The 23,923-nt window shown below is 36.4% G+C and overlaps 1 protein-coding gene across 1 annotated transcript in view; it reads right to left on the reverse strand.

Moving 5' to 3' along the window:
* Positions 1 to 784: 784 nt before the first annotated feature.
* The window catches only part of LOC150098029 (uncharacterized), a 995,665-nt gene continuing 972,526 nt past the window's right edge, over positions 785 to 23,923 (reverse strand). The window contains exon 43 of the mRNA XM_090406661.1: positions 785 to 1,713. Within this exon, the coding sequence (XP_090262787.1) occupies positions 1,570 to 1,713 (144 nt within the window). The 3' untranslated portion in view covers positions 785 to 1,569. The remainder of the gene's footprint in view (positions 1,714 to 23,923) is intronic.

The following is a 23,923-nucleotide window of genomic DNA, read 5'->3' on the forward strand; positions in this document are numbered from 1 at the left end:
AAAGAAATTATGAAAGAATTAAACCAAGAACCAGTAATAGAAAAAATTTTAAAATATAAACATAAATGGATGGAACACGTTCAAAGAATGAAAACAGAAAGATTACCAAAACAAGCCATTAGGAAAAAGAAAACCAGGACGTCCTCTTAAACAATGACTTCTAAGGCTGGAACAGGCCATGCTAGGCCGAAATCCTTGATATGCATGATGATGATGATGATGGATAGCCTTCTTTATGGATTTTTGGGAGACCATATAGACGGGGAGTTCTTCCAAAGTAGGTTTGTAATTTATCCACAAAATTTGGGTCCCAGCTGATGATCTCATCAAATAATTTATTTAATTCTTTATTTTGAGAATTTGTAGCATTATGCGTCTTTGTAGGTAGGGCTATCTTCTAAAAGACTGGATACTTTTGTCTCATAGTCAGTCTTATTCATGATTACAATAGCCTTTCCTTTATCGGCCATAGAAATAGATATGTTATTATCTCTTCTTAAGGAAGTTAGCCCTTTGATTTCAGCATTTGATAAATTGCGTGGAGGTAATTTGCTTTTAACTCTGTTTGTAACACTGAAGATGTACTATTAGTTTTAGCATGAAATATCTGTACCTTATTTATTAATTAAAAGTTATTACTGTGGACTTACGTGTTCTTCAATAATTATACTATCTCACAGATACCTCTAAAAATAAAAATTATGTCTTTTTTTTACAACCAAGTGATGCAAGGATTGGAGATAGAAAGGGAGGGAACATGAACTAACAGTTTCTTTTATTTATATAAATAAAGAAATAAAGTTTAAATTACAAATATGATACAGAAAATGAATCACAAATAAAGAATACAACAGCAAAATCATTTAAGAAATACACTCCATGCATTTTCTAAAGAAAGTAATCCCAGGAAATGTAGCTGTAATCAAAAGGCACCAAAATTTAATTGTCATATATAAACCATATGCTACATGACATTGTGGGATTAGATAATGATTGACAATCTAAATATTTGCAGGTGGAATATAACTTATTTGCAATCAGTTCTACCCGTTATATAATATATATATAATGGGCTGAAAGCTTGTTCTACCACGAAGTCACAAAAGTGTCAGAATAAACTTTCTATGAACATATTTTAATTTTTTTTTCAGTAACTCTGAACTCTCGACATTACAATGACATTATTTTTTTCACATATTCAAAAAAGTATTAGCACACTATATAACAGATCTATCAAAAACATATAACCAAAAAAAAAAAAAATAAAAATATTATGTACATTCTTACAATGACAGCTTATTTTCACTTTGTATATCACTGTATTAGACATAAAGTAATAACAGTTACAAGATCACAATGAAGTTTTATAAATAGTTAAAATATTTAAGTCAAAATACATTACCTAAACTACACACAAAAATTTACATAAAACGGACACATATTAATAAAATAAAATATGGCAGTGCATTGCAATATTCAAAATCATTCTTCGAAAATAAATATGAGTATGACTGATAATTTTTGTTTATAATTTTCACTGCTTTTCTTATTTTAACAGAATGGCTGTAGTTAGCTGAAACAAACAGGTCCAACTTCAAAACCAAAGGCTTGATGAGGTAGGCCATAATCAACTGGTAGAAAATCAACCAATGGAAGTTGAGGAAGTTTCATAGTCCTGATTTCAAAAACAGTCTTACTACTTGTAGTTCGACTCTAAAGAATATTAAAAAAATACAAATAGCTATTCACATTTCTAAATAGACTTATGTTAAAACAATATACCTTTTGAAATTAAATTTATGTTAATGTACTGATAATATTATTATTCTTGCAGAATCTAAAGCACAATTTAAAAAAAAAAAAACAATAAAAATTTTAAATGAAGAGTGCAAAACTTTTGGAATGAAATTCAATCTAAACAAAACTACAACAATGAAAATAATGACTTGCAATACATTGAATAAAGAAATTTACATATCTTGGCAGTCTCATTACTCACAACCTCGACAACACAGAAACAGTAAAATAAACTCTTAACAAAGGATGGTCTAATATGAATAGATTAAACAAAATATAGAAAAAAACAGCATTTCAAAAAGACTCGAATTAAACCTTTATTATTATTATGCAGGCCTCCATGGAGTCAAAAGACTCATCGTGGGAGGTCCTTCCTAAGAACATAAAGTCTGTCAAGACTCATCGAGGGGGAGGTCCCCCCTAAGAAACACAAAGTCTATCATACCACTCTTTAAACTCGTTGACCGTTCTCGCTCCCACCACTCCATCAGGCAATACATTCCACGGTGCAACCACCCTCCATGCAAAGAAACCACTCGTTACTCTCTTGCTCACAGTTTCCTTTCGTAACTTCCAGGGATGGCCTCTTGTCATCACTCCTTCTCGCTGTTCAACCAAGCGAAAGAACTCCCCAGTGTCAACCCTGTAACCACCTCTCAACAGTTTAAAAGTCTCAATCATATCACCTCTCCTTCTTCTATCCACCAAACTCTGCAGTCCACATTCATTCAGCCGATCCTCATAACTATCCTTGTAAGTCCTGAAACCATCTTTGTCATCTGTCTTTGTATCCTTTCCACAGTTAATTTATCCCCTTCAAACCCTGGGGACCAAATCTGAAAACAATAGTCCAAGTGTGGTCTGATCAGAGACTTATACAAGGGAATGATAACCCTCTTATCTCTGCAGGTCAGTGTCCTTCTCATAATTGCAGCAATCCTCTGTGTTACCTTCACCACCTTTGCAATATGTCCCCTAAACTTCAGGTTTCTATCAATCATCAACCCCAGATCTCTTGTCTCCTCCAGTATAACTCCTCCCATAGAGTATGCAGCATCCTGTCAATGTTTCCCAAACCTCAAGACCTTACATTTTGCTGCATTAAACTGACACCCCCATTCATTTGCCCATCTATCTAGCTTATTCAAATCCTCTTGCAGGGCTATCACATCTGCACTATTACTAATAATCCTTCCCAGCTTCGCATCATTGGCAAATAACTGAATATCCCCTTGCAATCCACTGGCTATGTCATTGATATAAAGGTTAAACAATATAGGTCCTAGTACTGAGCCCTGTGGGACCCCACTTGTAACCCTCTGCCTCCTTGAAACTGCTCCACCATACACAACTCTCTGATACCTATCAGACAGCCAATCCTGAATCCAGTTGACCAATCTGACATCGAGACCCATGTGCTGCGACTTAAATATCAGCTTATCATGTGGCACCCTGTCAAATGCCTTTGTTGTCTAAGAAAATTGCAGTATATGCCTTTCCTTCATCTAATGTTCTTGTAACTTTATTATAAAAGGCTAGCATATTGCTAAAACAAGAGCGCGCTTTAACAAATCCGTGTTGACTCTCACAGATAATATTACCCTCATCTGCCCATTGCTGTATACGGTCCCTCACTACTTTCTCCAAGATCTTAAACAACTACTGATGACACACAGACTGGCCTATAATTAGACACTTCCAGTCTGTTACCACCCTTATGCAATGGCACTATCTTACCTTCCTTCCATTCCCTGGGCACCTCTGCCGAATCCAGACTTTCATTGAAAAGCGAGGTTAAAGGCACTGTCAGTTCCCTAGCACATTCCCTCAAAACTCGTGGTGAAATACCATCCAGTCCCAAAGCTTTACTGACATCCAGAGTACTCAGTATCTGAAACACACTCTTCTCCTGTACCTCTAAACCTCGAACCTGCACTATCCCTCTGGCATTAAAACTGACTCCTCTAGGATGAAATACTCCAATAAAGTGTTCATTGAACAATTCCACTATGTCCTCTGCATCAGTCACTCTATTCCCATTTTTATCCCACAATATCATTCTTCAACAGTCATTTCTCCTCCTACTGGCCACATATCTAAAAAATTCCCTAGGATTTTCTTTGGATCTTAGGGCCAGTGTCCTCTCATATTCCAGTTTCGCTTTCCTTACCACACTAGTCACTCTTCTGGCCTGTGTCTTATATTCTTCATGCATCTTCTCTTCACCTGTCTCCTTATATCTCTTCCATAGCCTCTTTTTCGCATGCAATTCCTGTTTAATATTGTTTGTCATCCACTTTACTCCAAATTGTGTCCTCTTCTTCACTCGTGGTATACAACTTACCATTGCTGCTAACAAATATTCTTTCACAATTTCCCACGCACTAATGATATCCCGGCCTTCCAATTCCTCCCTCTATGAAACTTCCCAAAGTTGACGTCTAAGACTATTATAATCACCTGCATTATAATTCCACATAAGTTCCCGCCTCTTGATACTCCTGCATGTCTATTCATTTCCAAGTCAAAACCATATGGTCACTCTATCCAACTGGTGGGAGAGATGTCAACTCAGTTAGTTATTATCAACTTTTCTGATGCTATAACCAAATCCAAAACTCTTGAACCTCTTGTTCCCTCTGTTACATGTTGCCTAAGACATTTGTCCCTCAAGAATTCTAGAAATTCCATTCCCCTATTGCTACATGCAGCTTCCTCTCTCCAATTTATACTACTGTAGTTAAAATCTCCCATAACAATCATTCTTCTTGCATTTGCCAAACTTAGCTGTCTAAACATCTCCTGGTCCCCATCCTCTGTGCTCCTGGGTCTGTAGCAACACCCCACTAAATATCCTGTCTTGCCTACCTCTACCTCACACCATATACTCTCAAAATCATTTGTCGCACTTCCTTCCAAAGCCGCCACTCTTAGAGGACATAGTTCATCACTTATCATAAGCAGTAACCCACCACCACGCTTTCCCCTCCTATCCTGATGAAAAATGCTATACTCAGCGACTTTTATTCCTGTTGTTATATCCCCTTCTGTCAACCACGTCTCAGTGATCGCATTAATTTTTGGCCAGGCTGATGCCATCTGCACCACCTTTGTAAAACCATTATTCACCTACAACAATATATTGAGCTGAGATATGGACACTCAATCAAAAAGAAATATAGAAAATATACAGGAGTGATGGGTTGCATTTGAATGATTTTGGAGGGAGTTCACTGGAGAAAGTGTTACTAGATGGAGGTACAGTGTGTGATGTGCGTAAGAGATCAGAAGTAAGAGATGCAGTGAAAAATCAAGAGAGTGGCATTGTAGAGACAGAAGTGCTTGGCAGTGGAAACAGTAGTAGTAGTATGAGAGATGCAGAGAAAATGGGGATGCAAGAGGAACAGCGAAATGGGGGGAGCCAGGGTAGACAGGGAGACATGGCATAGGGAGAGTGGATGTTGAAAATGGCAGTAAATGTGTGTATAAAGATGGAGTATATTGCGATGTGGGTGGGGAAGTTGAGACTGAGCAGATATGTGTGGTTAGTGGTAATAAAGGTGACTGGGCAAGGGCAGGTATGGTGGGGAAATCACAACCAACAAGTGGCTTGGATAGCACTGGTTATAGACCTAATAATGAACTATTGCGTTTGTTTATAAATGCCAGAAGTATCTGAAATAAGGGAGATGAAATGGTTTCACCGATTGAGTTTATTCATCCCAAAATCATTGAAATAAGTGAAACATGGTTGAATGAAGATGATATTCTAATGGGAATAGAAATGGAAAGATACAGTATTTTTTGCAAGGATAGAAAGGGCAAGAAAGAAAGGTGAGTGCTGCTGCTGATGATGATGATGATAGCAGGGGAATTATATACCCACATATAGTAGACATGAAAGAGGGAAATAGTAGCAATGGTTTTGAGGCATTGTAGGTTGACAGGAAGACATATTTTGTTGGATGTTGCTATAGGCCAGGGAATATGGAGGGTGGTGATGAAGAAATGTATAAACAATTTGGATTAGTGAAAAAAGGAAAGGTAATTATTAAGGGTGATTTTCATTATGGTGGTATAGATTGGAATAAAGAGATAGCATTTGGAAATAATGAAAATTAATTTCTTGAGTTCTTGCATGTAAAGGAGGACACGTGAGGATCGAGAGTTTTAGATCTGATCATTTCATCAGAGGGTGTAATTGTGAGTGAGTTTCACACTTTCCTCCAGTTGGCGAGAGTGATCACCTGGGTTGTGGCTAGCCAATATGCAGACTTCAGTAAGGAAAGGATACATGTGAAATTATAAGGCTGGTGGTAGCAGTAGCTTGGAGCTACTGCTCAACTCTTTATGGAATTGAGTTGAGCAGTAAGGAAATAAATGCTGCTCGGGAACTGACAAAGGAATGACTCAGTTAGCAACGAAAACTGAAGTGCAGTATGAGCAGAAATTGGCAAATCGGGCAAAGAAAAATCCTAGAAAGTTTTTTAGATATGTGGCAAGTAGAAGGAAGAATGATGATGGTAAAGATGATGTTAATGAATGAAAATATTAGAATGGTAACTCCTACAGAAGACATTGTAAAGGCATTCGGTGATCAATTTATAAGGGTGTTTCATTCTCATCAGGGCGGAATTATGAGGAAAAATTAATTGTGAGTGAGCAGGAGGTATTTGAGGAAATAAATAATCTTGATGTCAATAAAGTGATATGATTTGATATCACCATGCATCTTAAAGGAATGTTCCAGGAATTGGCATGCCTGTTTAATAAGTCTTACAAAAGCATAGGTTCCAAGGGAGTGAAAAGAAGGTGAAATTGTTGCATTGCATAAAGGTGGTGATAAGGCTGTGGCTTTAAATGATAGGCCAATCTTTATTTCTGGAGTTGTGGTGAAGGTACTAGAGATTTGGTGAGAAGTAGGATACAGAAATTTGTTGATAACAGCAGTATTCTCTGTCGTTATCAGCATGGGTTCGTTAAAGGGAGAACACGTTTTAATAACTTACTTATTTAGTAAGTTATTAAAATTTAATGAAAATTTAATAACTTACTTAGTACATATCAGGGACAGCCCTGATATGCACTATATCAGGGCTGTCCAACCTTAGGTAATCTGAGGGCCACATTAAAAAAAAAAAAAAGATTTATCCAAGGGCCACATTACAATGCGTATCTAGTAATTTGGTGAGCAACAGTGACACAACCTCGATAGCTGAACAAACAAACAACACTAACTGCACACTAATCATGCGGTCATGTTCTCTGTGAGCACCTGGAGCATGCGCATTAGAGCAAAACAGTGTAAGAATGCTTATTATTTGAAAACACCAAATAAAATTACCAACAACGAGATTATTGATTAGTGACAGAATTAAAATATCTGATATGCATTCGATTCAAACTGTTATTTTATTTTTTCGCTCGTGAAAATCAAAACCCACAGGCGGGCTGCACAAAATCGCACCACAGACTGCATCTGGCCCGCGGGCAGTATTTTGGACAGCCCCATATAAAGGTTACAAATGTTTGGACAAGTAAGAAGCATATATAGTGGTATACTTAGATTTTGCAAAAACGTTTGATAGACTGCCACACAATAAGCTGTTAAATAAATTGAAACAGACAGGATCGGATAACAGACTTCTGAGTTGGATCAGTGACTGGCTGTCAGATAGGTATCAGAAAGTTGTATATGAGGGTGCAGTATCTTGAAAGAGGAATGTCACTAATGGTGTGCCACTAGTGACATTCCTCTACAGAGCCTCTGTTTTCATCCCTTATATTGGCAAACTTTCTCTAAAAATTGCCAATCTCCTGAAATCTAACAACATAAGAGTGGCCTTCAAACCCATTGTCACTGTATAAACTCTGTTATGCTCACCTAAGGACCACAACCCTTTCAACAAACATCCTGGGGTTTACTTACATACTTAGTGCAAACATCTAGAAGTTTAGAAATAAAGCAAATGGAGCATATTGAAGACATCAATAACAACAGACAAAACAGCTTAGCCCTGGCATTCCATTTCTCCCACACTCACCACAATACTGAATGGGATATGAGCTGCATGCCTTACATAGAAGACAACTTCAGCACTCACAGCATCAAAGAGGCTACGATAGTAATTTACTCGCAAGGCACTCTCAACAGAAATCAAGGAATGATTTTATGTTACATATGGAAGTCACTTATTATATCTTACAAATACATCAGAGTTTAATTTTTCTGAAAACTGTTGTTCCATCTGCTGAACAATAACTAGCCAGTGCTAGCTTCCACAAGTTTGGTCACCCATGGAATTGCAAAAAAAATTGATGATGCTAGGGACCTAGGGATAATAGTGCACAGAGAGTTGAAGTTCAGATGCATATTGCAAAAGTTGGTAAAATAGCTCAAAGGATTACTGGGATGTTTAAAAACACACTAACAAGTAAACACAGGGAAGCTATTATCCCTCTTTATAAGGCTATAATTTTGGCTGCATCTTGACCAAATCTGTGCACAGATTTGGTCACCTGGGTTCCTTGGGATCAAGAAGTGATAGAGAGGATTCAGAGACAAGTAACTAAGCTAGTAAGAGATCTGTGAAATTCTTCTTATGAAGACAGGCTGAGGATGTGTGGATTACAAAGTTCATTTGATAGGCAGAGAAGAGGGGAGACGATAGAAACTTATATTAAAGGGGTTTTATAAAATTGATACAATGGAAATGTTTTGATATATGACAAATAGTCAGAGAACTATGGTGTTTCTGTTTTTACTTTTATTTTTGTGTACTGGTAACTACATATTTTTTTTTAGTTTTTAGTTATGTAATGATTCATATTTACTGCTTATTGTATATTTGTTTGTTCTTCCTAAGCCAGACGAATCCACTAGCATATGTGGCAAAACTAGTAGGTTTAATTAACTATTATGACCTATAAAAAATGCAGCGTTAGTTATTTTTGTTACATTTGTTTTTGGCCAAAAAAATCAACATACTCACAGTAAGTACATTTTTTTTTTTTTTTTTTTAATCCATGTCACTCTAAAAGTGATGTGAATTTAAAGATCCTACCTTGCAGCCATCAAAGAGAACCATGGATAAGTATGAACATGTACTAAACTGTAATTCTGTAAAAAGCCTTTGGCTCTTCATATAATTAGTCTGTACTAAACTTTTTTTAGTACATGAACATGTACTAAAAAAAGTTTTGTGTGTCAATCCTATAAACCCTTCAATATCTTATATATTTCTATCATATCCTCACACTTTTCTGTCTATCAATTAACCTTTGTAACCCACAGACCTTCAACATATCCTCACAGAGAACATTCTATAGAGCTGCCACAATCTTTGTTATTCATCTCAGGATCATCTCTGCCACTTCCTCATCTCCAAGGAGTCCAGGTGACCAGATCTGTGCAGAGTTGTCCAGATATCACTTTATTAAAGCCTTATAAAGAGAGATAATAACCTCACTATCCATGCTTGTTAGCATGGTCTGTAAATATCCATCTAATCTGATTCAGTGTGCCTCTTAAACTTCAACTCCCTGTCCACAGTTATCGTTATACTTTGCCACATTAAACTAACAGCCATTAACCTTCAGCAAAAACAGTAAAACTGCCTGAACAGACACATTCATAAACATAAGATTTATAATGGTGTATGATATGAAATATATATGATACATGCCTGTTTTAAGAATTGACATACACTTTTGTAGCATACGTGGGTGGTCTGAAAAGTTCTCGCCTAACAATGAAAAAATTAATTTATTATTATTATTATTATTATTATTACGTGACACCTCCAGGGAGTCTAAAGACTCATCGAGGGAGGGCACCTACTCTACAACTCTGTCTCCACCACTCAATCCACCAACTGACTGCAACTACACCAATGGCATCTACCACCAACCACCACCACTACTACTATTTCCACAGACAATCACAAACATCCATGCCCAAGGTGGGATTCAAACCCACAGCCCTTTGGCTGGAGAGTGGATATGCTAACCACTCAACCAACCAGGCTGGCAAATTCATAATTTCAAAATTATTTTTATTTTTCAACATAATCTCCCTTAAGATTAATACATTTATTCTGGCAATGCTCCAACACCATTATCCCATCCCTATAGTGGTTATCAGTAAGATCTGCAAAATACCCCTCTACAGCTGTAATCACCTCTTGATTTGAAGAAAAACGCTGACCAGCAAGGAAGAGTTTTAGTTTTGGGAAGAGACAGAAGTCAGAGGGAGCAAAATCTAGGGAATAGGGTGGATGTTCCAACAACTCATAGTGCAGCTCCCTTAATTTTTCCATTGCCAAAACACTTTTGTGGGCAGGTGGATTGTCCTGATGAAAGATGATTTTTTTCTTCCAAACCAAGTCTTTTCTAATGAATTTTTTTGTCTAGTCTGGTTAAAAGATCGGAATAATATTCCCCGGTTACTGTTTTACCCTTTTCAAGATAATTAATAAACAAAATGCCTTTAGCATTCCAAAACACCGATGCCATGACCTTGTCTTCTTTGGCACTGAACAATTGGCTTCTGTCCACTGTTTTGATTGCTGTTTGGATTCTGGTGTGTACTGGTGAATCCAAGTCTCATCTGTAGTAATAAATTGACGTACAAAATTAGTTTTATTCTTGTTAAAAGAATAGAATGACTTGCAATTTCATTCGATGTTATGACAGATGTACCAACTTAGAAAAAAAAAATCTTGGCGATTGTGTTGCAATTTATGGTTGAGGCCGAGAACTTTTGAGACCACCCAAGTACATTATATAACTCTATATAAACTTTGTTAATGGTAATTTTGAAAAGGTGGCATAATTTAAAAAAAACTATATATATATAAATGTAAAAAGTTTTACCACTTAGTAAGAAGTTAAATTAAACTTGCCAAAGAAATTATATTCTTGTTTAATCCTATATTGAAATGGAAGCAAATAAAGTTTGTGCATGAAGTAACTTCACGACTAGGCTACTTGTATATAGCGGCTGACGGTTTCACATCAATTGTCTTACTGTCCCATAATGCAAAACATACCTTCTTTTCATAAGTGTATATTGCTATGCATTATGGGAAGGGTCACTACCAAGACCAAAAGAGAAACCAAGGTCGAATTAACTTAGAAATCATATATTTTCCACATACTAGTCATGAAAAGGTGTATAATCTTATCTTTAAAGTACTCTGGATTAGATATCAAAGTATTGGGAAATATATGACTTCTGCATTAATTCAATCTTCATATCTCTTATGAGTCTGGCTTCCACTGAGACTTCAATGAAGGTCAAAACTCTGAGTAATGACCTTCCCATAATATATAGCAATATACACTGCTGAAAGAAAATGTGCTTTGAATTATGGGATACTAAGGCAATTAATGTGAAGTCATTAGTCTCTCTATAAAAGTAGCCTAGTTGTGGAGATACTTCTCATATAAACTTTGTTTGCTTAAAATTGGATACAGGTCTAAAAAGAATATAATTTCTTAGCAAGTTTAATTTCTAAACAAGTAGAAAAAAATTCTATAACTATCTCTATAATTTAATTAATAATAAAATGATACATCTTTTTACTACTTATGTATGGGAAATATATGACTTCTGCATTAATTCAACCAGGCATTCAACCAATACTGACTAAAAAAAAATTTTTTTTTTTTTTTGCATTATTTTTTGCATCTCTTCTTTGTCTGACTCCCACTAATGGTCAGCTTCCTTTCTGTAGAGCAGTTCTGCCTTGGTAGTAGGTGTTTTGCCTGTCAATAGGGGGAGCCACCAGTGAGTTTCCTGCTTTGGAGTAATTCAGGTCAGGAGTGATGAGTTTAGTATTGATCCTTTTCGGTCATTCTAAACTCATTACTCTGAGTTTTTGGAAAGGTATCTCAATAAATCAAGTCTTACTTAAATTACAATGCATGGAACAAGTAGAGACCAGTTCCTGACTAAGGACATTTCCAACAGATTTCCTATCTTTTTAACCAAATTCCAGACCTGTTCAAACTGGAATAATGTTACCTGGGAATAGGATACATGGTTGAAATTCACAGAAACAGTAAAACAGAATATAACTGAAGGTGGAAAGGACATGCTTTTCTCAAAAGAAAAGTCAAAAGACCTGTATAAAGAATGAAGCTGATTAACAATAAACTAATGCAATGGTGTGGAATCCAGTGATATCATCAGAAACATCAACAGAGAAATAGAACTGGAATGGCAGGTAGAAGTGAAAGAAAGAAATTTTAAAATAAGAATATAGCAGCAGTTGTTAGATAGTCCTGTTGCATTCTTCAATAGACAGTTCATTAAATTCCATGAAGAAAGGACTATCATCCAAATCTGTGTGGATGATGAATGATGAAGACAGGTCCACCACACAAGACATCCTTGACTCCTTTCAAAAGCATTAACATCTGTTTAAAGACAAGTGTACTGTAGGAAACTATAACTCTAGAACATTAATGTCTTTCCTCTTCACATCCGAGATGGACTCAACATACCCATTATAGCAGCTGAAGTAACTACAATTTATAAAGAATGGTGGATAAGAAAATCCATGGACCTAATGGTCTAAAGATAGAACTTTACAGAGTTCCTGGTATTTTATTCTTTTAATGCTAGTTATACTCATTAATTCTTTTCTCTCTATGGGTCACACACACCAAGCAAATTTGTGGCAAGCCATACCATCCTCATTCAAAAAGCTAACAGAGGTCATACCTTAATCAACAGCTGAAGGCCTATTTTTCTAATACTGACTAAAAAAAAAAAAATTTTTTTTTTTTTTGCATTATCAATAACAGGCTCACAGTGGGAATGAGATACATAATTAAAAGCATACAGATGTATGGAATCCCATGCCGAGCAGCTGAATTTAATCTCTATCTGCTATGCTGTTGCCAAAATAGTTGCGTAAACTTTGTTTGCTTACATTTGGATAAAGGATTAAATCAAGTATATAATTTCTTGGTATCTTTAATTTAACTCTTTCTGCTATATGATCTACTCTGCCTAATTTCTGGAAATAACAATGTATACTAAAATATTTTTAATTATAAAAACTTGAACTAATACATTCCTATATTTCGGCAATGTTACATTGTCATCATCAGCAATCACAAAAAATAATAATATGTGCATGCAAGCACTAACACTGGGCAATTACAACCAAAGTTTGGCCTAGAATCCTAAATGGGTGCTCTCCCAGTAGGGTGAACTGGGTTGTCTTGGCCATTGGGCTGAAGATCTTAGGATGTATGCTTCCCAAATTTGGGGCAGCTTTATGCATCCAAATTTGTTGAGTTGGAAAGTTTTTCTGGGCTGAGAATTCATATGCTGTGCAGGAGATAATAATTCCTTCCACTATGAAGAAAAATAAAACATTGGGCCACTTTCCTTTTCTTCTAGTAGTTAAAAACTATAATGCTAAACTGCATAATAAATGTTACAGACATTACAGAAGTTGAAGAAAAACAATTATATAATAATCCTGTGCAATCTGTTTTGGTCTAGTCAATATCAAGAGGCTAAAAAGGAATATTTTCATCTATCAAAGAAGCAATGGGGCTTAGGGCTTCTAGTTTTAAAATTCTGCTATTTAAGCAATACAACTTCAAAAATCCATAAAACAATGCATATCAATTATACATGTGTAGACTCTCTCCAGTACTGCCTGGGTTTTTTCTCCTTTTTTTTTTTTTTTCTATTTGGAATAAATTAACTCAGACTGATGCAGCATTCTAGCAATGACATCCTTTCCATTAGTAACAGCAGAACTGGTATAAGGAAATCTTTAACTTCTTCTGCCACAAACTTTCACAGTTGGGTACTAATAATGATACTATGTTTAATAACTTACTGAAGTTTCAAGTATATACCCCAACAGGAGGGATCTTGCTTGGAATTGCATATGGTCATTTTCCAGTAAAAACCATCAAATGCAGGGACTTGATGGTATTAGAGATCCAATCTGTGACATCTGTTACAGATGAGGAAACAGTAGAACATGAATTCTATAGCTGCCCTTTTGCCCTGAATAATTGGAATGGAGAATATAATGTGATGGGCATCCCATTACTTACGACAGAACAGGCTCTTTTTTTTTGCAATACCCCCACCTATCAGCAATGGGAAGAGAAGCTTGATTTTTATAATTAATGAGTTAAAATATTATTTATGGATGTCATGGTTTTGAAAACCACAAATATGACATATAAGAATTTAAATAAGCAATTCTGGAAAAGAAGAAAGCATACCAAAAGTTCCTAGCATATAAGTCAGCAGATGCCCTTTTTGAATACAGAGAAAAATATAAGAGGGCTAAGCTGTCTTAGCTAAACAAAAGCCATGGGAAAACTGGTAAGAACATAAAAAATAAATATCAAGAAGGAGACAAAATGTTCTGAAAGCTATTGAAAAAAGATTAAAAATAGATTTGAAAGTAAAAGGAATCAAAGATGATAAAGGTGACGTGAAAACTGCATATAAGGATATCTTGATCTCAAGAGTAATTGCTTTGAAAGACTGTTAAACAAAACATGCAGTGACAGAACCATACTACAACATTTTCAAGAGGAATGCAAAGAAGAGTACATATCAATACTTGAGATAAAAAAAAAATCCATTAAAAACTTGAAATGCAGAAGAGTAGCTGGAGTAGATGGTATTCAGCCAGAAACTTAGGCATGGAAGTATAAAAGTCTTGCAGTGCATAATTCAGAGGGCTGGTCAAAAGATCAAATTCCAAAAAATTGAAGTAATACTCTAGTAGTTCCCATGTATATTAAAAAAAAAAAAAAAAAAAAAAGCTGAATCCGAGAATTTTACAGGAATTTCTCTAGTAAGTGTTTCAGGTAATATTTATGCTAGCATACTTGAAAAGAGGCTGAGAAAGATCATGAAAGAGAAACTTGAAGAAGAACAAGCTGGGTTCAGAAAAATAGAGGTTGTCAAGATCAGATTTTCACTTTACACCAAATATGTTGATTGGATTTTAACGGTATAGATGCGAACACAGATTGATAAGAAAATAACTATTTATTGACTTAATTGCTAATATTTCGCTGGTATTCTATCCAGTATCTTCAGAGACGCAAACAAAGTTTTACACCAAATAGTTGAGAAATCATGAGAATATGACAAGAAGCTGTACTTAAGTGTCATTAATCTGGAAAAGGCATATGTCAGTGTGCTCAGAGAAAAGCATTTTAAAACACTGTAATTATATTGTGTAAATTTGATATTATACAAGGCAATACATAGTCTATGTTTAATTTGTGAGTCAGTATTTAAAACTGTAGGAAATATAGCAATCCTTCGATTAATGAGACTAATGTGTTCTTTAAAACAGGTGTGCATTAATCGAAAACGCACTAATCGAATATAATAACCTATGGGAAAATGTATAATTTGTTCCTCAAATTTCTTTTTTGACCCTTAATTTTTTTAATAAAAGAATTAGGGTATGTCTCAGAGCCTAGTTAAAGGAAAACCATGAAGCTGAAAGACAATAAAACATATTCAGAATATAAATTTATTATTTTGCTTCTTAACAAAGAATTGAGCTAACATAGTTTGGCAGGCATTCTGTTTCTTTTTTTCATACAACTGGCAGTATGGCCCTATTGCCTCTTCTGCAAATTTTACTAGTTGTCTCTTCACCAGGGTCAGTCTCTAAGCATTGCTGCTTTTTAAGCAGCAATGCTTAGAGTAGTGTTCGTGCAAGCTCCTGATAAGATAAGTATTATTTTCAGTCATCGTTGATAAAATTACTTAATATTGCGTAGTTTTGTTTGCCTTGCGTATTTTAATGCGTCTGTTTGTGTGTTTTTGGTGTGTTATGACTCATAATTTCATAAAACACGTTGCAAATAAGTATGGCACCTGTACGAAGGAAAATGGCGGCCAGTAATGCTGGTTCACCATCTTTATTAAAGAACGGTAGTATAAAAGAAATGAGTCAGTGTACAAGCTGTGAAATGTACGCTTTGCGGAGGGCAGTCGGAGTGTGGTTAGAAGATAATAAAGGATTGAATGTGTGTAGAAAATGTAGGGAGAATGAGGAATTGAAATGTATTTTGGATCGTGATTGTGATATTTTTGTCAAACTTCAGAATGAAGAAAATAGGGATATGATAAGAAAAGGCAAGGTTGTACATGAGAAATGTGAGAGTGTGAATATAGAAAGTGTGAATGATAGTATTAATGATTTCTCAGAGAATAAAAAACATGAGATAGATGCATTGAGTGAGATCGCATTGTTGAATGGTGTGATAGAAAGGGCAAAACAGCAGCTAGAGTGCATGAACAAAAGTCGACTGAATGAACCAACCAATAATAAAAGGTATGACAGGAAAAATAGACGTATGAATGTGAACATGAACAAAATGAAGGATAGAGTGCTGTATGGACACTCGTTAGTACGAGGTGTGTTAATAGAGGATTTGACAAAATCGTACCAACCTGGTGCGACCATAAAGGATGTAACTGAGTCTATTAGAGAGCAAAAGGAAAGGGTGAAAGAAATGATTGTTGTGGCTGGTACGAATGATTTGAAAGGAGATAAAATGGAAATGATAGAAGACCTGAATGAATTGTTTTAGGTAGCAAAAGAAAAGAGTGAGAGAGTTAGAATGATTAGTCTTTTGCCACGGTAAGACAGTGAAATGTTTAAAAGGAGGGCCATAATTGCGAATGACTTTATGCGTGGGTTATGTATGACGAGTGGTGTGGAATTTGTGGACGTGTGGAGTGAGTTTGATGGGCGAAAGGATCTGTATAAGATGGATGGCTTGCATTTGAATGGTTATGGTGTAAGAAGACTTGAGAAAGTGTTGCTGAATGTAGTGGATGTGCCAATTCAGGGAAACTAGATTTGTTAAGGGGGGGGGGAGTAGATATACAGTCCTTAGGGAGGCAGTTGAATGTAAGAATGAATATAATATGCCCGAGCAAATAAGGACAACAAATCAGAGAGTGGGATAGTTAATATAAGGCATCAAGGTAGGGTTGGGGCTAATGGGGGTCTTAAATTCATGTACAATAATACTAGGAGTATTAGTAACAAGAAGGAAGAGTTTTTGGCCATGGTTGGCACTTCCAGACCACAGGTTATTGGTATTAGTGAGACATGGCTGACTGTAGATGATATAGCCAGTGGAATTGAATGTGATGGGTATAGTGTGTTCAGGAATGACAGAGAGAATAAAATGGGGGGAGGAGTATTGTTGATGATAGCTGATGAGCTACAGCCAAGGAGAATAGAAGTTGAATTGCAGGATAGAGAAAAGAGCACATTTGAGGCCATTTGGTGTGAGATTGTGGCTAGCAGAACTAAATATACAATTGGGTGCTGCTATAGACCAGATGATGGAAAAGATGGTGGTGACAGTATGCACAAGCAAATAGAAGAAATGAGTGGAAGGAGGATGATTATTATGGGAGATTAAACTATGGTCGCATTGATTGGAGTGAGGAGAGGACACACGGGAGGAAGGAATTGGATTTTATGCGGTTATTAAGGGATAACTATCTGCGACAGCATGTAATGGAAAATACTAGGGGTCAGAGAGTGCTTGACCTAGTAATTACATCTGAGGATTTGGCTGTAATAAATATGACCATTTTGCCACCAATTGGTGAGACTGATCATAGGGTCTTGACTTGGGAGGTGGCTAAAGGTGTAGAATTTTCAATTAAGACAGGGTACATGTGGAATTATCGGGCTGGAAAGTATGACAAGCTTAGGAGTTTGATTGGTTCAGTGCCATGGAATGTACAACTGCAAGGACTAGAAGTTGATAGTGCATGGGAGATAGTTAAGAAGTGCTTGCATGAAGCAATGGCTGACTGTATACCTAGAGTCCGAATAATAAATCAAGTAGGGGTTAAATGGATGAATAACACCATTAAGCTTGAGCTGCAAAAAAAGAAACAACTATAGAGGGAGTTAAGGAGAAAGGTGACCGGCAGGCACATGAATGGTATAAAGCGCAGGCCAGAAGGGTGACAAGTGTGGTAAGAAAAGCAAAAAAGGATTACGAAAGAACATTGGCCATGCGGGCTAAAGAGAATCCTAAACAGTTTTTTATTTATGTAGCAAGTAAAAGGAAAAATGTACATGGCAGAATGATTTTAAAGAATGCCGATGGTAGGAAGGTAACTGAATCAGTTGAGATAGTTGAGTTACTGAGTGAGCACTTTGCAAGAACCTCAATGTCAATACATCTGTGGGATTGGATGGTATACCAGCTCGTGTTGTACGAGAAGCAGCTAAAGAATTGTCAGTACCCTTGACCATTTTGTTTAATTTGAGTCTCGGGTCTGCGTTAGTCCCGAGCGGGTGGAAAGAGGGGAAAATAGTTCCACTGCATAAAGGTGGTTCCAAGACTGCTGTTGTAAATTACCGACCGATTAGCATATCAGGAATCATTGTCAAGGTCTTAGAGAAATTAGTCAAGAAAAGAATACAGGATTGGATAGATGAAAATGGGATATTGTATGGGGGACAACGTGGTTTTGTGAAGGGTAGATCATGCTTCAGTAACTTGCTCACGTTCTATAACACAGTGACGGCTGAACTGGATAGGGGTAATGGGTTTACAGTGATACTACTGGACCTTGCCAAGGCCTTTGATAGGATACCACATGGAACCCTAATCAGTAAACTGGAGCAGATGGGGATAGATATAGGGTTGGTGAGATGGATAGAAGGGTGGTTGAAGGAGAGATACCAGAGAGTGGTTTATGTAGGAGTGGAGTCTAAAAGTCGGCTTGTGACTAGTGGAGTGCCGCAGGGCTCTGTTCTTGGACCACTGCTTTTCAATTTGTTCATCAATGATATTGGAAAGGATTTGAGAGGAAGTGTTCACTTGTTTGCTGATGATGCAAAGTTGGGTAGAGCAATTGTGAGTGCACAGGATGTCAAAATTTTACAGGATGATTTGGATAGTTTGGAGGACTGGGCTAGGAAAAATGGATGTCAATTTAAAGTGGCAAAGTGTAAGGTTATGGGGTGAAAAGAATAGCAGCAGTATATCGCATTGGTGGAACCATACTCCAGGAGACTGATGAGGCCAGGGATTTGGGAGTGTTGGTGGATAGGGAGTTGAAGTTTAGGGGGCACATTGCAAAAGTGACTAAAACAGCTCACCAAATCGCTTGGTTTCTGAAAAATACTTTAACATGCAGAGAGAAACAAGTTGTTGTTCCTCTGTATCGAGCCTTGATAAGACCCCATCTGGACTTCTGTGCTCAGTTATGGGCACCAGGGTTTCTTTGTGATGGGGAGGAAGTGGAGAGGGTCCAGAGACGAGTGACCAAGATGATAGAAGGTCTGTGGAATGAACCTTATGAGAATAGGTTGAGGATTTGTGGGTTGCAGAAATTGGACGATAGGCGAAGGAGGGGTGATATGATTGAGACATTCAAATTACTGAAGGGTTTTTATAAATTGATCCAGAAGATATTTTTGAAAATATGGCTGGTGGTGGGAGGACTAGGGGCCATGGATGGAAGCTGGGCAAGAGCGTGGTTGACAAGGGTGTTAGAGCTAGGTTTTTTACTTGGAGAGTGGTGAATGAGTGGAATAAGCTTCCAGAGTCTGTTGTGGGTGCTACGGCCGTGAATGAGTTCAAGGCAAGGTATGATAGATGCTGTGTGAATGTTGAAGAGTTGTTCTTGACATGATGTTAGGGCCTCCCTCGTTGAGTCTGTCGACTCCTTGGAGTTTCCCGGAACAACAATAATAATAATAATAAAACTCCGATTGTAGAAAACTATTTTCAAATTGTTTCTGTGAAACCTCTTTGGGCTTGTCAGTGATTAAATTGTCTTCATATTCTTCAGGATCTTCCCACTGTGCATCTAAATTTAGCAGGTCAGAATCACTCAACTTCTCAGAATGAGATTTAATTAACTTAGATTCATTTGAAAAGCCTCTAAAATCATTTGCACAATGTGGAAGAATGTGCTTTCAAATGGCACGCATATTGCTAGCAGTAATTTCATTCGACTTTGTGACTTTTTAACTAGGTTGAGATTTCTCTGATTTGGCTAGAAAAATCTTGGAAGGCATTCGCTTCAAAAAAAAAAAAAAAACATTAAATATTTGTTGATCACTATAGTTCACTTCTTACGCAATTTCTTCAAAATCTCTGGACATCTCCTTATCTGCACTTGCAGCTTCGCCTGTGATTAGAATATTATGTAGGCTATTTCTCTTTTTGAAACGCTCAAATCACCCAGCACTAACGTGGAATTCTTCTTCTTTCCAATCATTGATAGCCCTTTCTTTCCAGGTTACAAAGAGACAATGCTTGATTTAATAAGGCCAGTGTTTAGCGGGATCCATTTTTGGTTACAATCTTTGATCCATGTAAAAAGAAGTCTCTCTTATCATAATACTTTGATTTTGAGTGCATGCAGGATGAACTTGAAGCAGCCTTACCTTTCTCTTTGTATTCAGTAGTTGATTCACCCATTTTTGTGTTCTTGTCCTATCTTTGCTCTGGACTTGCCTTGTTCATTTTTCTTTATTATTTCAAGTTTTTTTTCCAATCAGATTACTTTTTGAATCATTTTCACACTTCTATTTTTTGCTCACTAATTCTTTTACTCATGATTAAAGGTTAGGAAAATAATTTAAAATAAAAAAAGTAAGGAAAACAATTGCACGAGATATGATCAGCAAAGCGCTATGTAAAGCAGACAACATAAATTTTGGCGGTAAATTTAGAACATAGTGTACATGGAAATAGTGTAGTATGCCATTAAAAAATAACTTTGTAAAATGTTTCAAATTGGTAACTAAATTATTTCATTCTGGTGAGTGATTTTTTTAAAATAGTTAGCCATAAAAAATTTATAAATCGAAAATTTTTAAAATCTGTAACATTTATTTTTAAGATGCATATATAGACGCACTAAGCGAATTTGGGTATCGAAAAAAACGACGCACTAATCGGGGGGTGCATCATTAATCGAGGGATTGCTGTATATTAGCTTGATGTAAAATCAGGGATAAAATAAGGATGCATATCTCCACTTGTATTAATCATCTATGTGGATTACAACATGAACGAAATTGGCATCAGGCTTAATATTGGAATTGGTGATGTCAAACTTAGCTCTTTGCTTTATGCAGATAATGTACTCCTAAACAGGTCTAGTGCAAGTCTCCAGGATTCTCTAACTAACTTGGATAATAGCTGTAGCAAATTTGGCATGAAAATCAGCAATAAAAAGACCAAAACTATGAAAGTAGGCAGAGACATTGAATACATCAAATGCATTCTGGATTGAGAGGCTACAGAACAAGTAAAATATTTCAGCTATTGAGGCACAAGTTTTTAGTGAAGATGACAAGTTATATATGGAATAAGAGAGGGGATAAGCCAAAACACCAAACTAGCATACAAGAGAGGGTTCAAACCAGTTTTAAGCTATAGATCTGAGCACTGAGTTAGAAATCAAGCATTTGATCAAAGACTACAGATACGAGAGTTTTGAGAAAAATTAGAGGAGTGAATGGATGTCATCATATGGCAGAATCATATTAAAAATGAAGATATTAGAAAGGAACATAATTATAATTTATAATTATTACATAACACCTCCAGGGAGTCTAAAGACTCATCGAGGGAGGGCACCTACTCTACAACTCTCTGTCTCCACCACTTAATCCACCAACTACAACAAACTTCAACTACCATCATCATCTACACTAATGCCATCTACTGCCCATCATCACCACTGATATTTTCAAGGCAATCACAAACATCCATGCCCACGGTGGGATTCGAACCTGCAGCCTTTTGGCTGGAGAGCAGACACGCTGACCACTCGGCCAACCCAGGCCGGCCGGCAACATGATATTGTTAACAATTAAGAATGTGTAAACAGAGGTAATCTAAGGTGGTATTGGCCACTTAAATAGAATGGGTGAAAAAAAAGGTTAGCAAAACAGGTGTTTGATGCCAAGATGGCATGAAAGAGACCCAGAGAAAGACCAAGGTTGAGGTGGATTAATTCAGTCAGAAGTACCTTAGAAGCACAAAATGTTAGATATGACAATATTGGGGTGCTGACAAGTAATAGACTAATTTGGATGAAAATTGTGGATAGGAGATCGATAATAATGAATTTAATCATATAGTGCTGGCATAGGTGCCTGAACACCCCTTAGGAGTACATATCAGGAAATTGATGAAGATGATAAAAATAATTTAATTTAAGGTGTTTCTATCTCAAATTTTAAATGAAAGTCTGTCATACACATACCTATCTGAATTTAGAAACCTTTATGCAGATATACCAAAACATTACGGTATGCAGTGTGCATACAAAATACTTGGTCATGTGCATCACCATGTGTTCTAGACAACTATTTAAGAATACTGCTGGATAGTTGCCAATAGTGTTGATCACAATGGGAAAAATAAAGGATCTTTGTGTTAAAGGGGTTATTGTGAGTACCCATCTGGCTTGAGCCACGATTTTGTAAACACCAAAACTGATCAGTTTCTCAAAATGTGAGATATCCTTGGTGTTGTTTAATCAGTGGAAAAATAACCCACATTGCCTGTCTAAGATGCGTAACTGTGGTCCTTCATATAGTCTGTCAGGAACAAGATCACCATTGTCAGAGAAGGCTTGTATGGACAAACAGAACTTTCCGTGTTCAACAGTTAACTAAAACATTTAATGAAGGCTGTTCCCAACCCATATCTCACCACATTAAAGAGGATCAGTGTTTGCAGTTGCATGCCTATACAGAAACAAATGATTTCTGCAAAGAACTGGAAAGTTAATCTACAGTAGTGTCAGGATAGTCCCATGAAGCAGTCAACACACCTTGTCTCTTAAACCCAACTCAAAGTTCTGGAGGTGATGTCACAGTGTGGGGACATGTTTTGATAGTACAAAACGAATCCCATGATATTGCTGGAAGATTGTGTGTCCTCTAAGGCAAATGTGAACATTGTTATCGATGAAGTCTATCCTGCAAAGTTGACTTTTCATCCAGAGGGTGCCAGTTGTTTCATGGACAACACTACTACTAGCACTCCATTGTGCAAGAGTTGTTCAGCAGCAGTGCAGCAAGCATGATAGCAACTTCCACCATCTTCCTTGGCAACCACTCAGCCCAGATTTGAACTCCATTGAGAATATATGAGACATATTAGTAAAATAGATCCCGGAGCCAATTCCTCTTCCGTCAAATCTGAGACAGTTAAAGGACTGTCTGTATGTTGTAGCGTAGATGCACTCCAACAACTTGTGGAATCTAACCAAACCATATACGTGCTGTAATTCAAACTAAAGGAGGTCCATCACAGTATTAAATAAATTTCTAATTCAGTGGCCAGTATCAATACTCTCAAAGCATGTAATGTATAATCATTCCTTGAGAGTAATAATACTAACCAGAAAATGATAAATATTTAATATTTCCAGCTCCCTCACATATGTAGGCTTTACAGTATAATTGTATGATCCATCCTACATTGATTTTTGAATAGATGGAACTTAGAAAAACTTGAAACTTTATGCTGATATTATGAGTAACAATTTTAATACTGCCATGTAAATTTTAGTATGTGCAACTTCTCTCACATGTGTTCCTCATATAATTGATATTGATCATAATTCAAATAAATTGTTGCATTCTGAAACAATAACTACATAGACTGGCAGGTTGTCTGAAAAGATTTTAGCACAAATTTTATATCCCATGTATCTTTCCTGAATGGCATATCTTGCAGATCACTCTTTAATATCCTATCCGACAACGTCAAAATTTTTAGCATAAAACTACTAGTAATGCCTTGCACTTGTTTATCATCCTTTCTGATGCTGTGAATTAGCTTTATTCAGCTTCTGTATAAAGCAAACGGAAACACATACTTCATTTCTCTTTTTTTTCATTTTTTTTTCAGTTTTATATTTCTCTCTACCTTCTTATTGATTTTAATCTTTAGATACATTCTGTATTTGGTGTTATTTTATTTTGGAAATATTGTCAGTTTTTCTGTGTCTTCTTCTATGGTAAATTCCAAGGATTGCAGTTTTCAATAGGATTGCACTCCAAACTGCCCATCCTATTGAATGTTTAGTATT

Source organism: Typopeltis vanoorti, chromosome 16 (genome assembly GCF_054136105.1).
Source record: "Typopeltis vanoorti isolate ZY-2024b chromosome 16, IOZ_Tvanoo_1.0, whole genome shotgun sequence".
NCBI classification, from domain to species: Eukaryota; Metazoa; Arthropoda; class Arachnida; order Uropygi; family Thelyphonidae; genus Typopeltis; species Typopeltis vanoorti.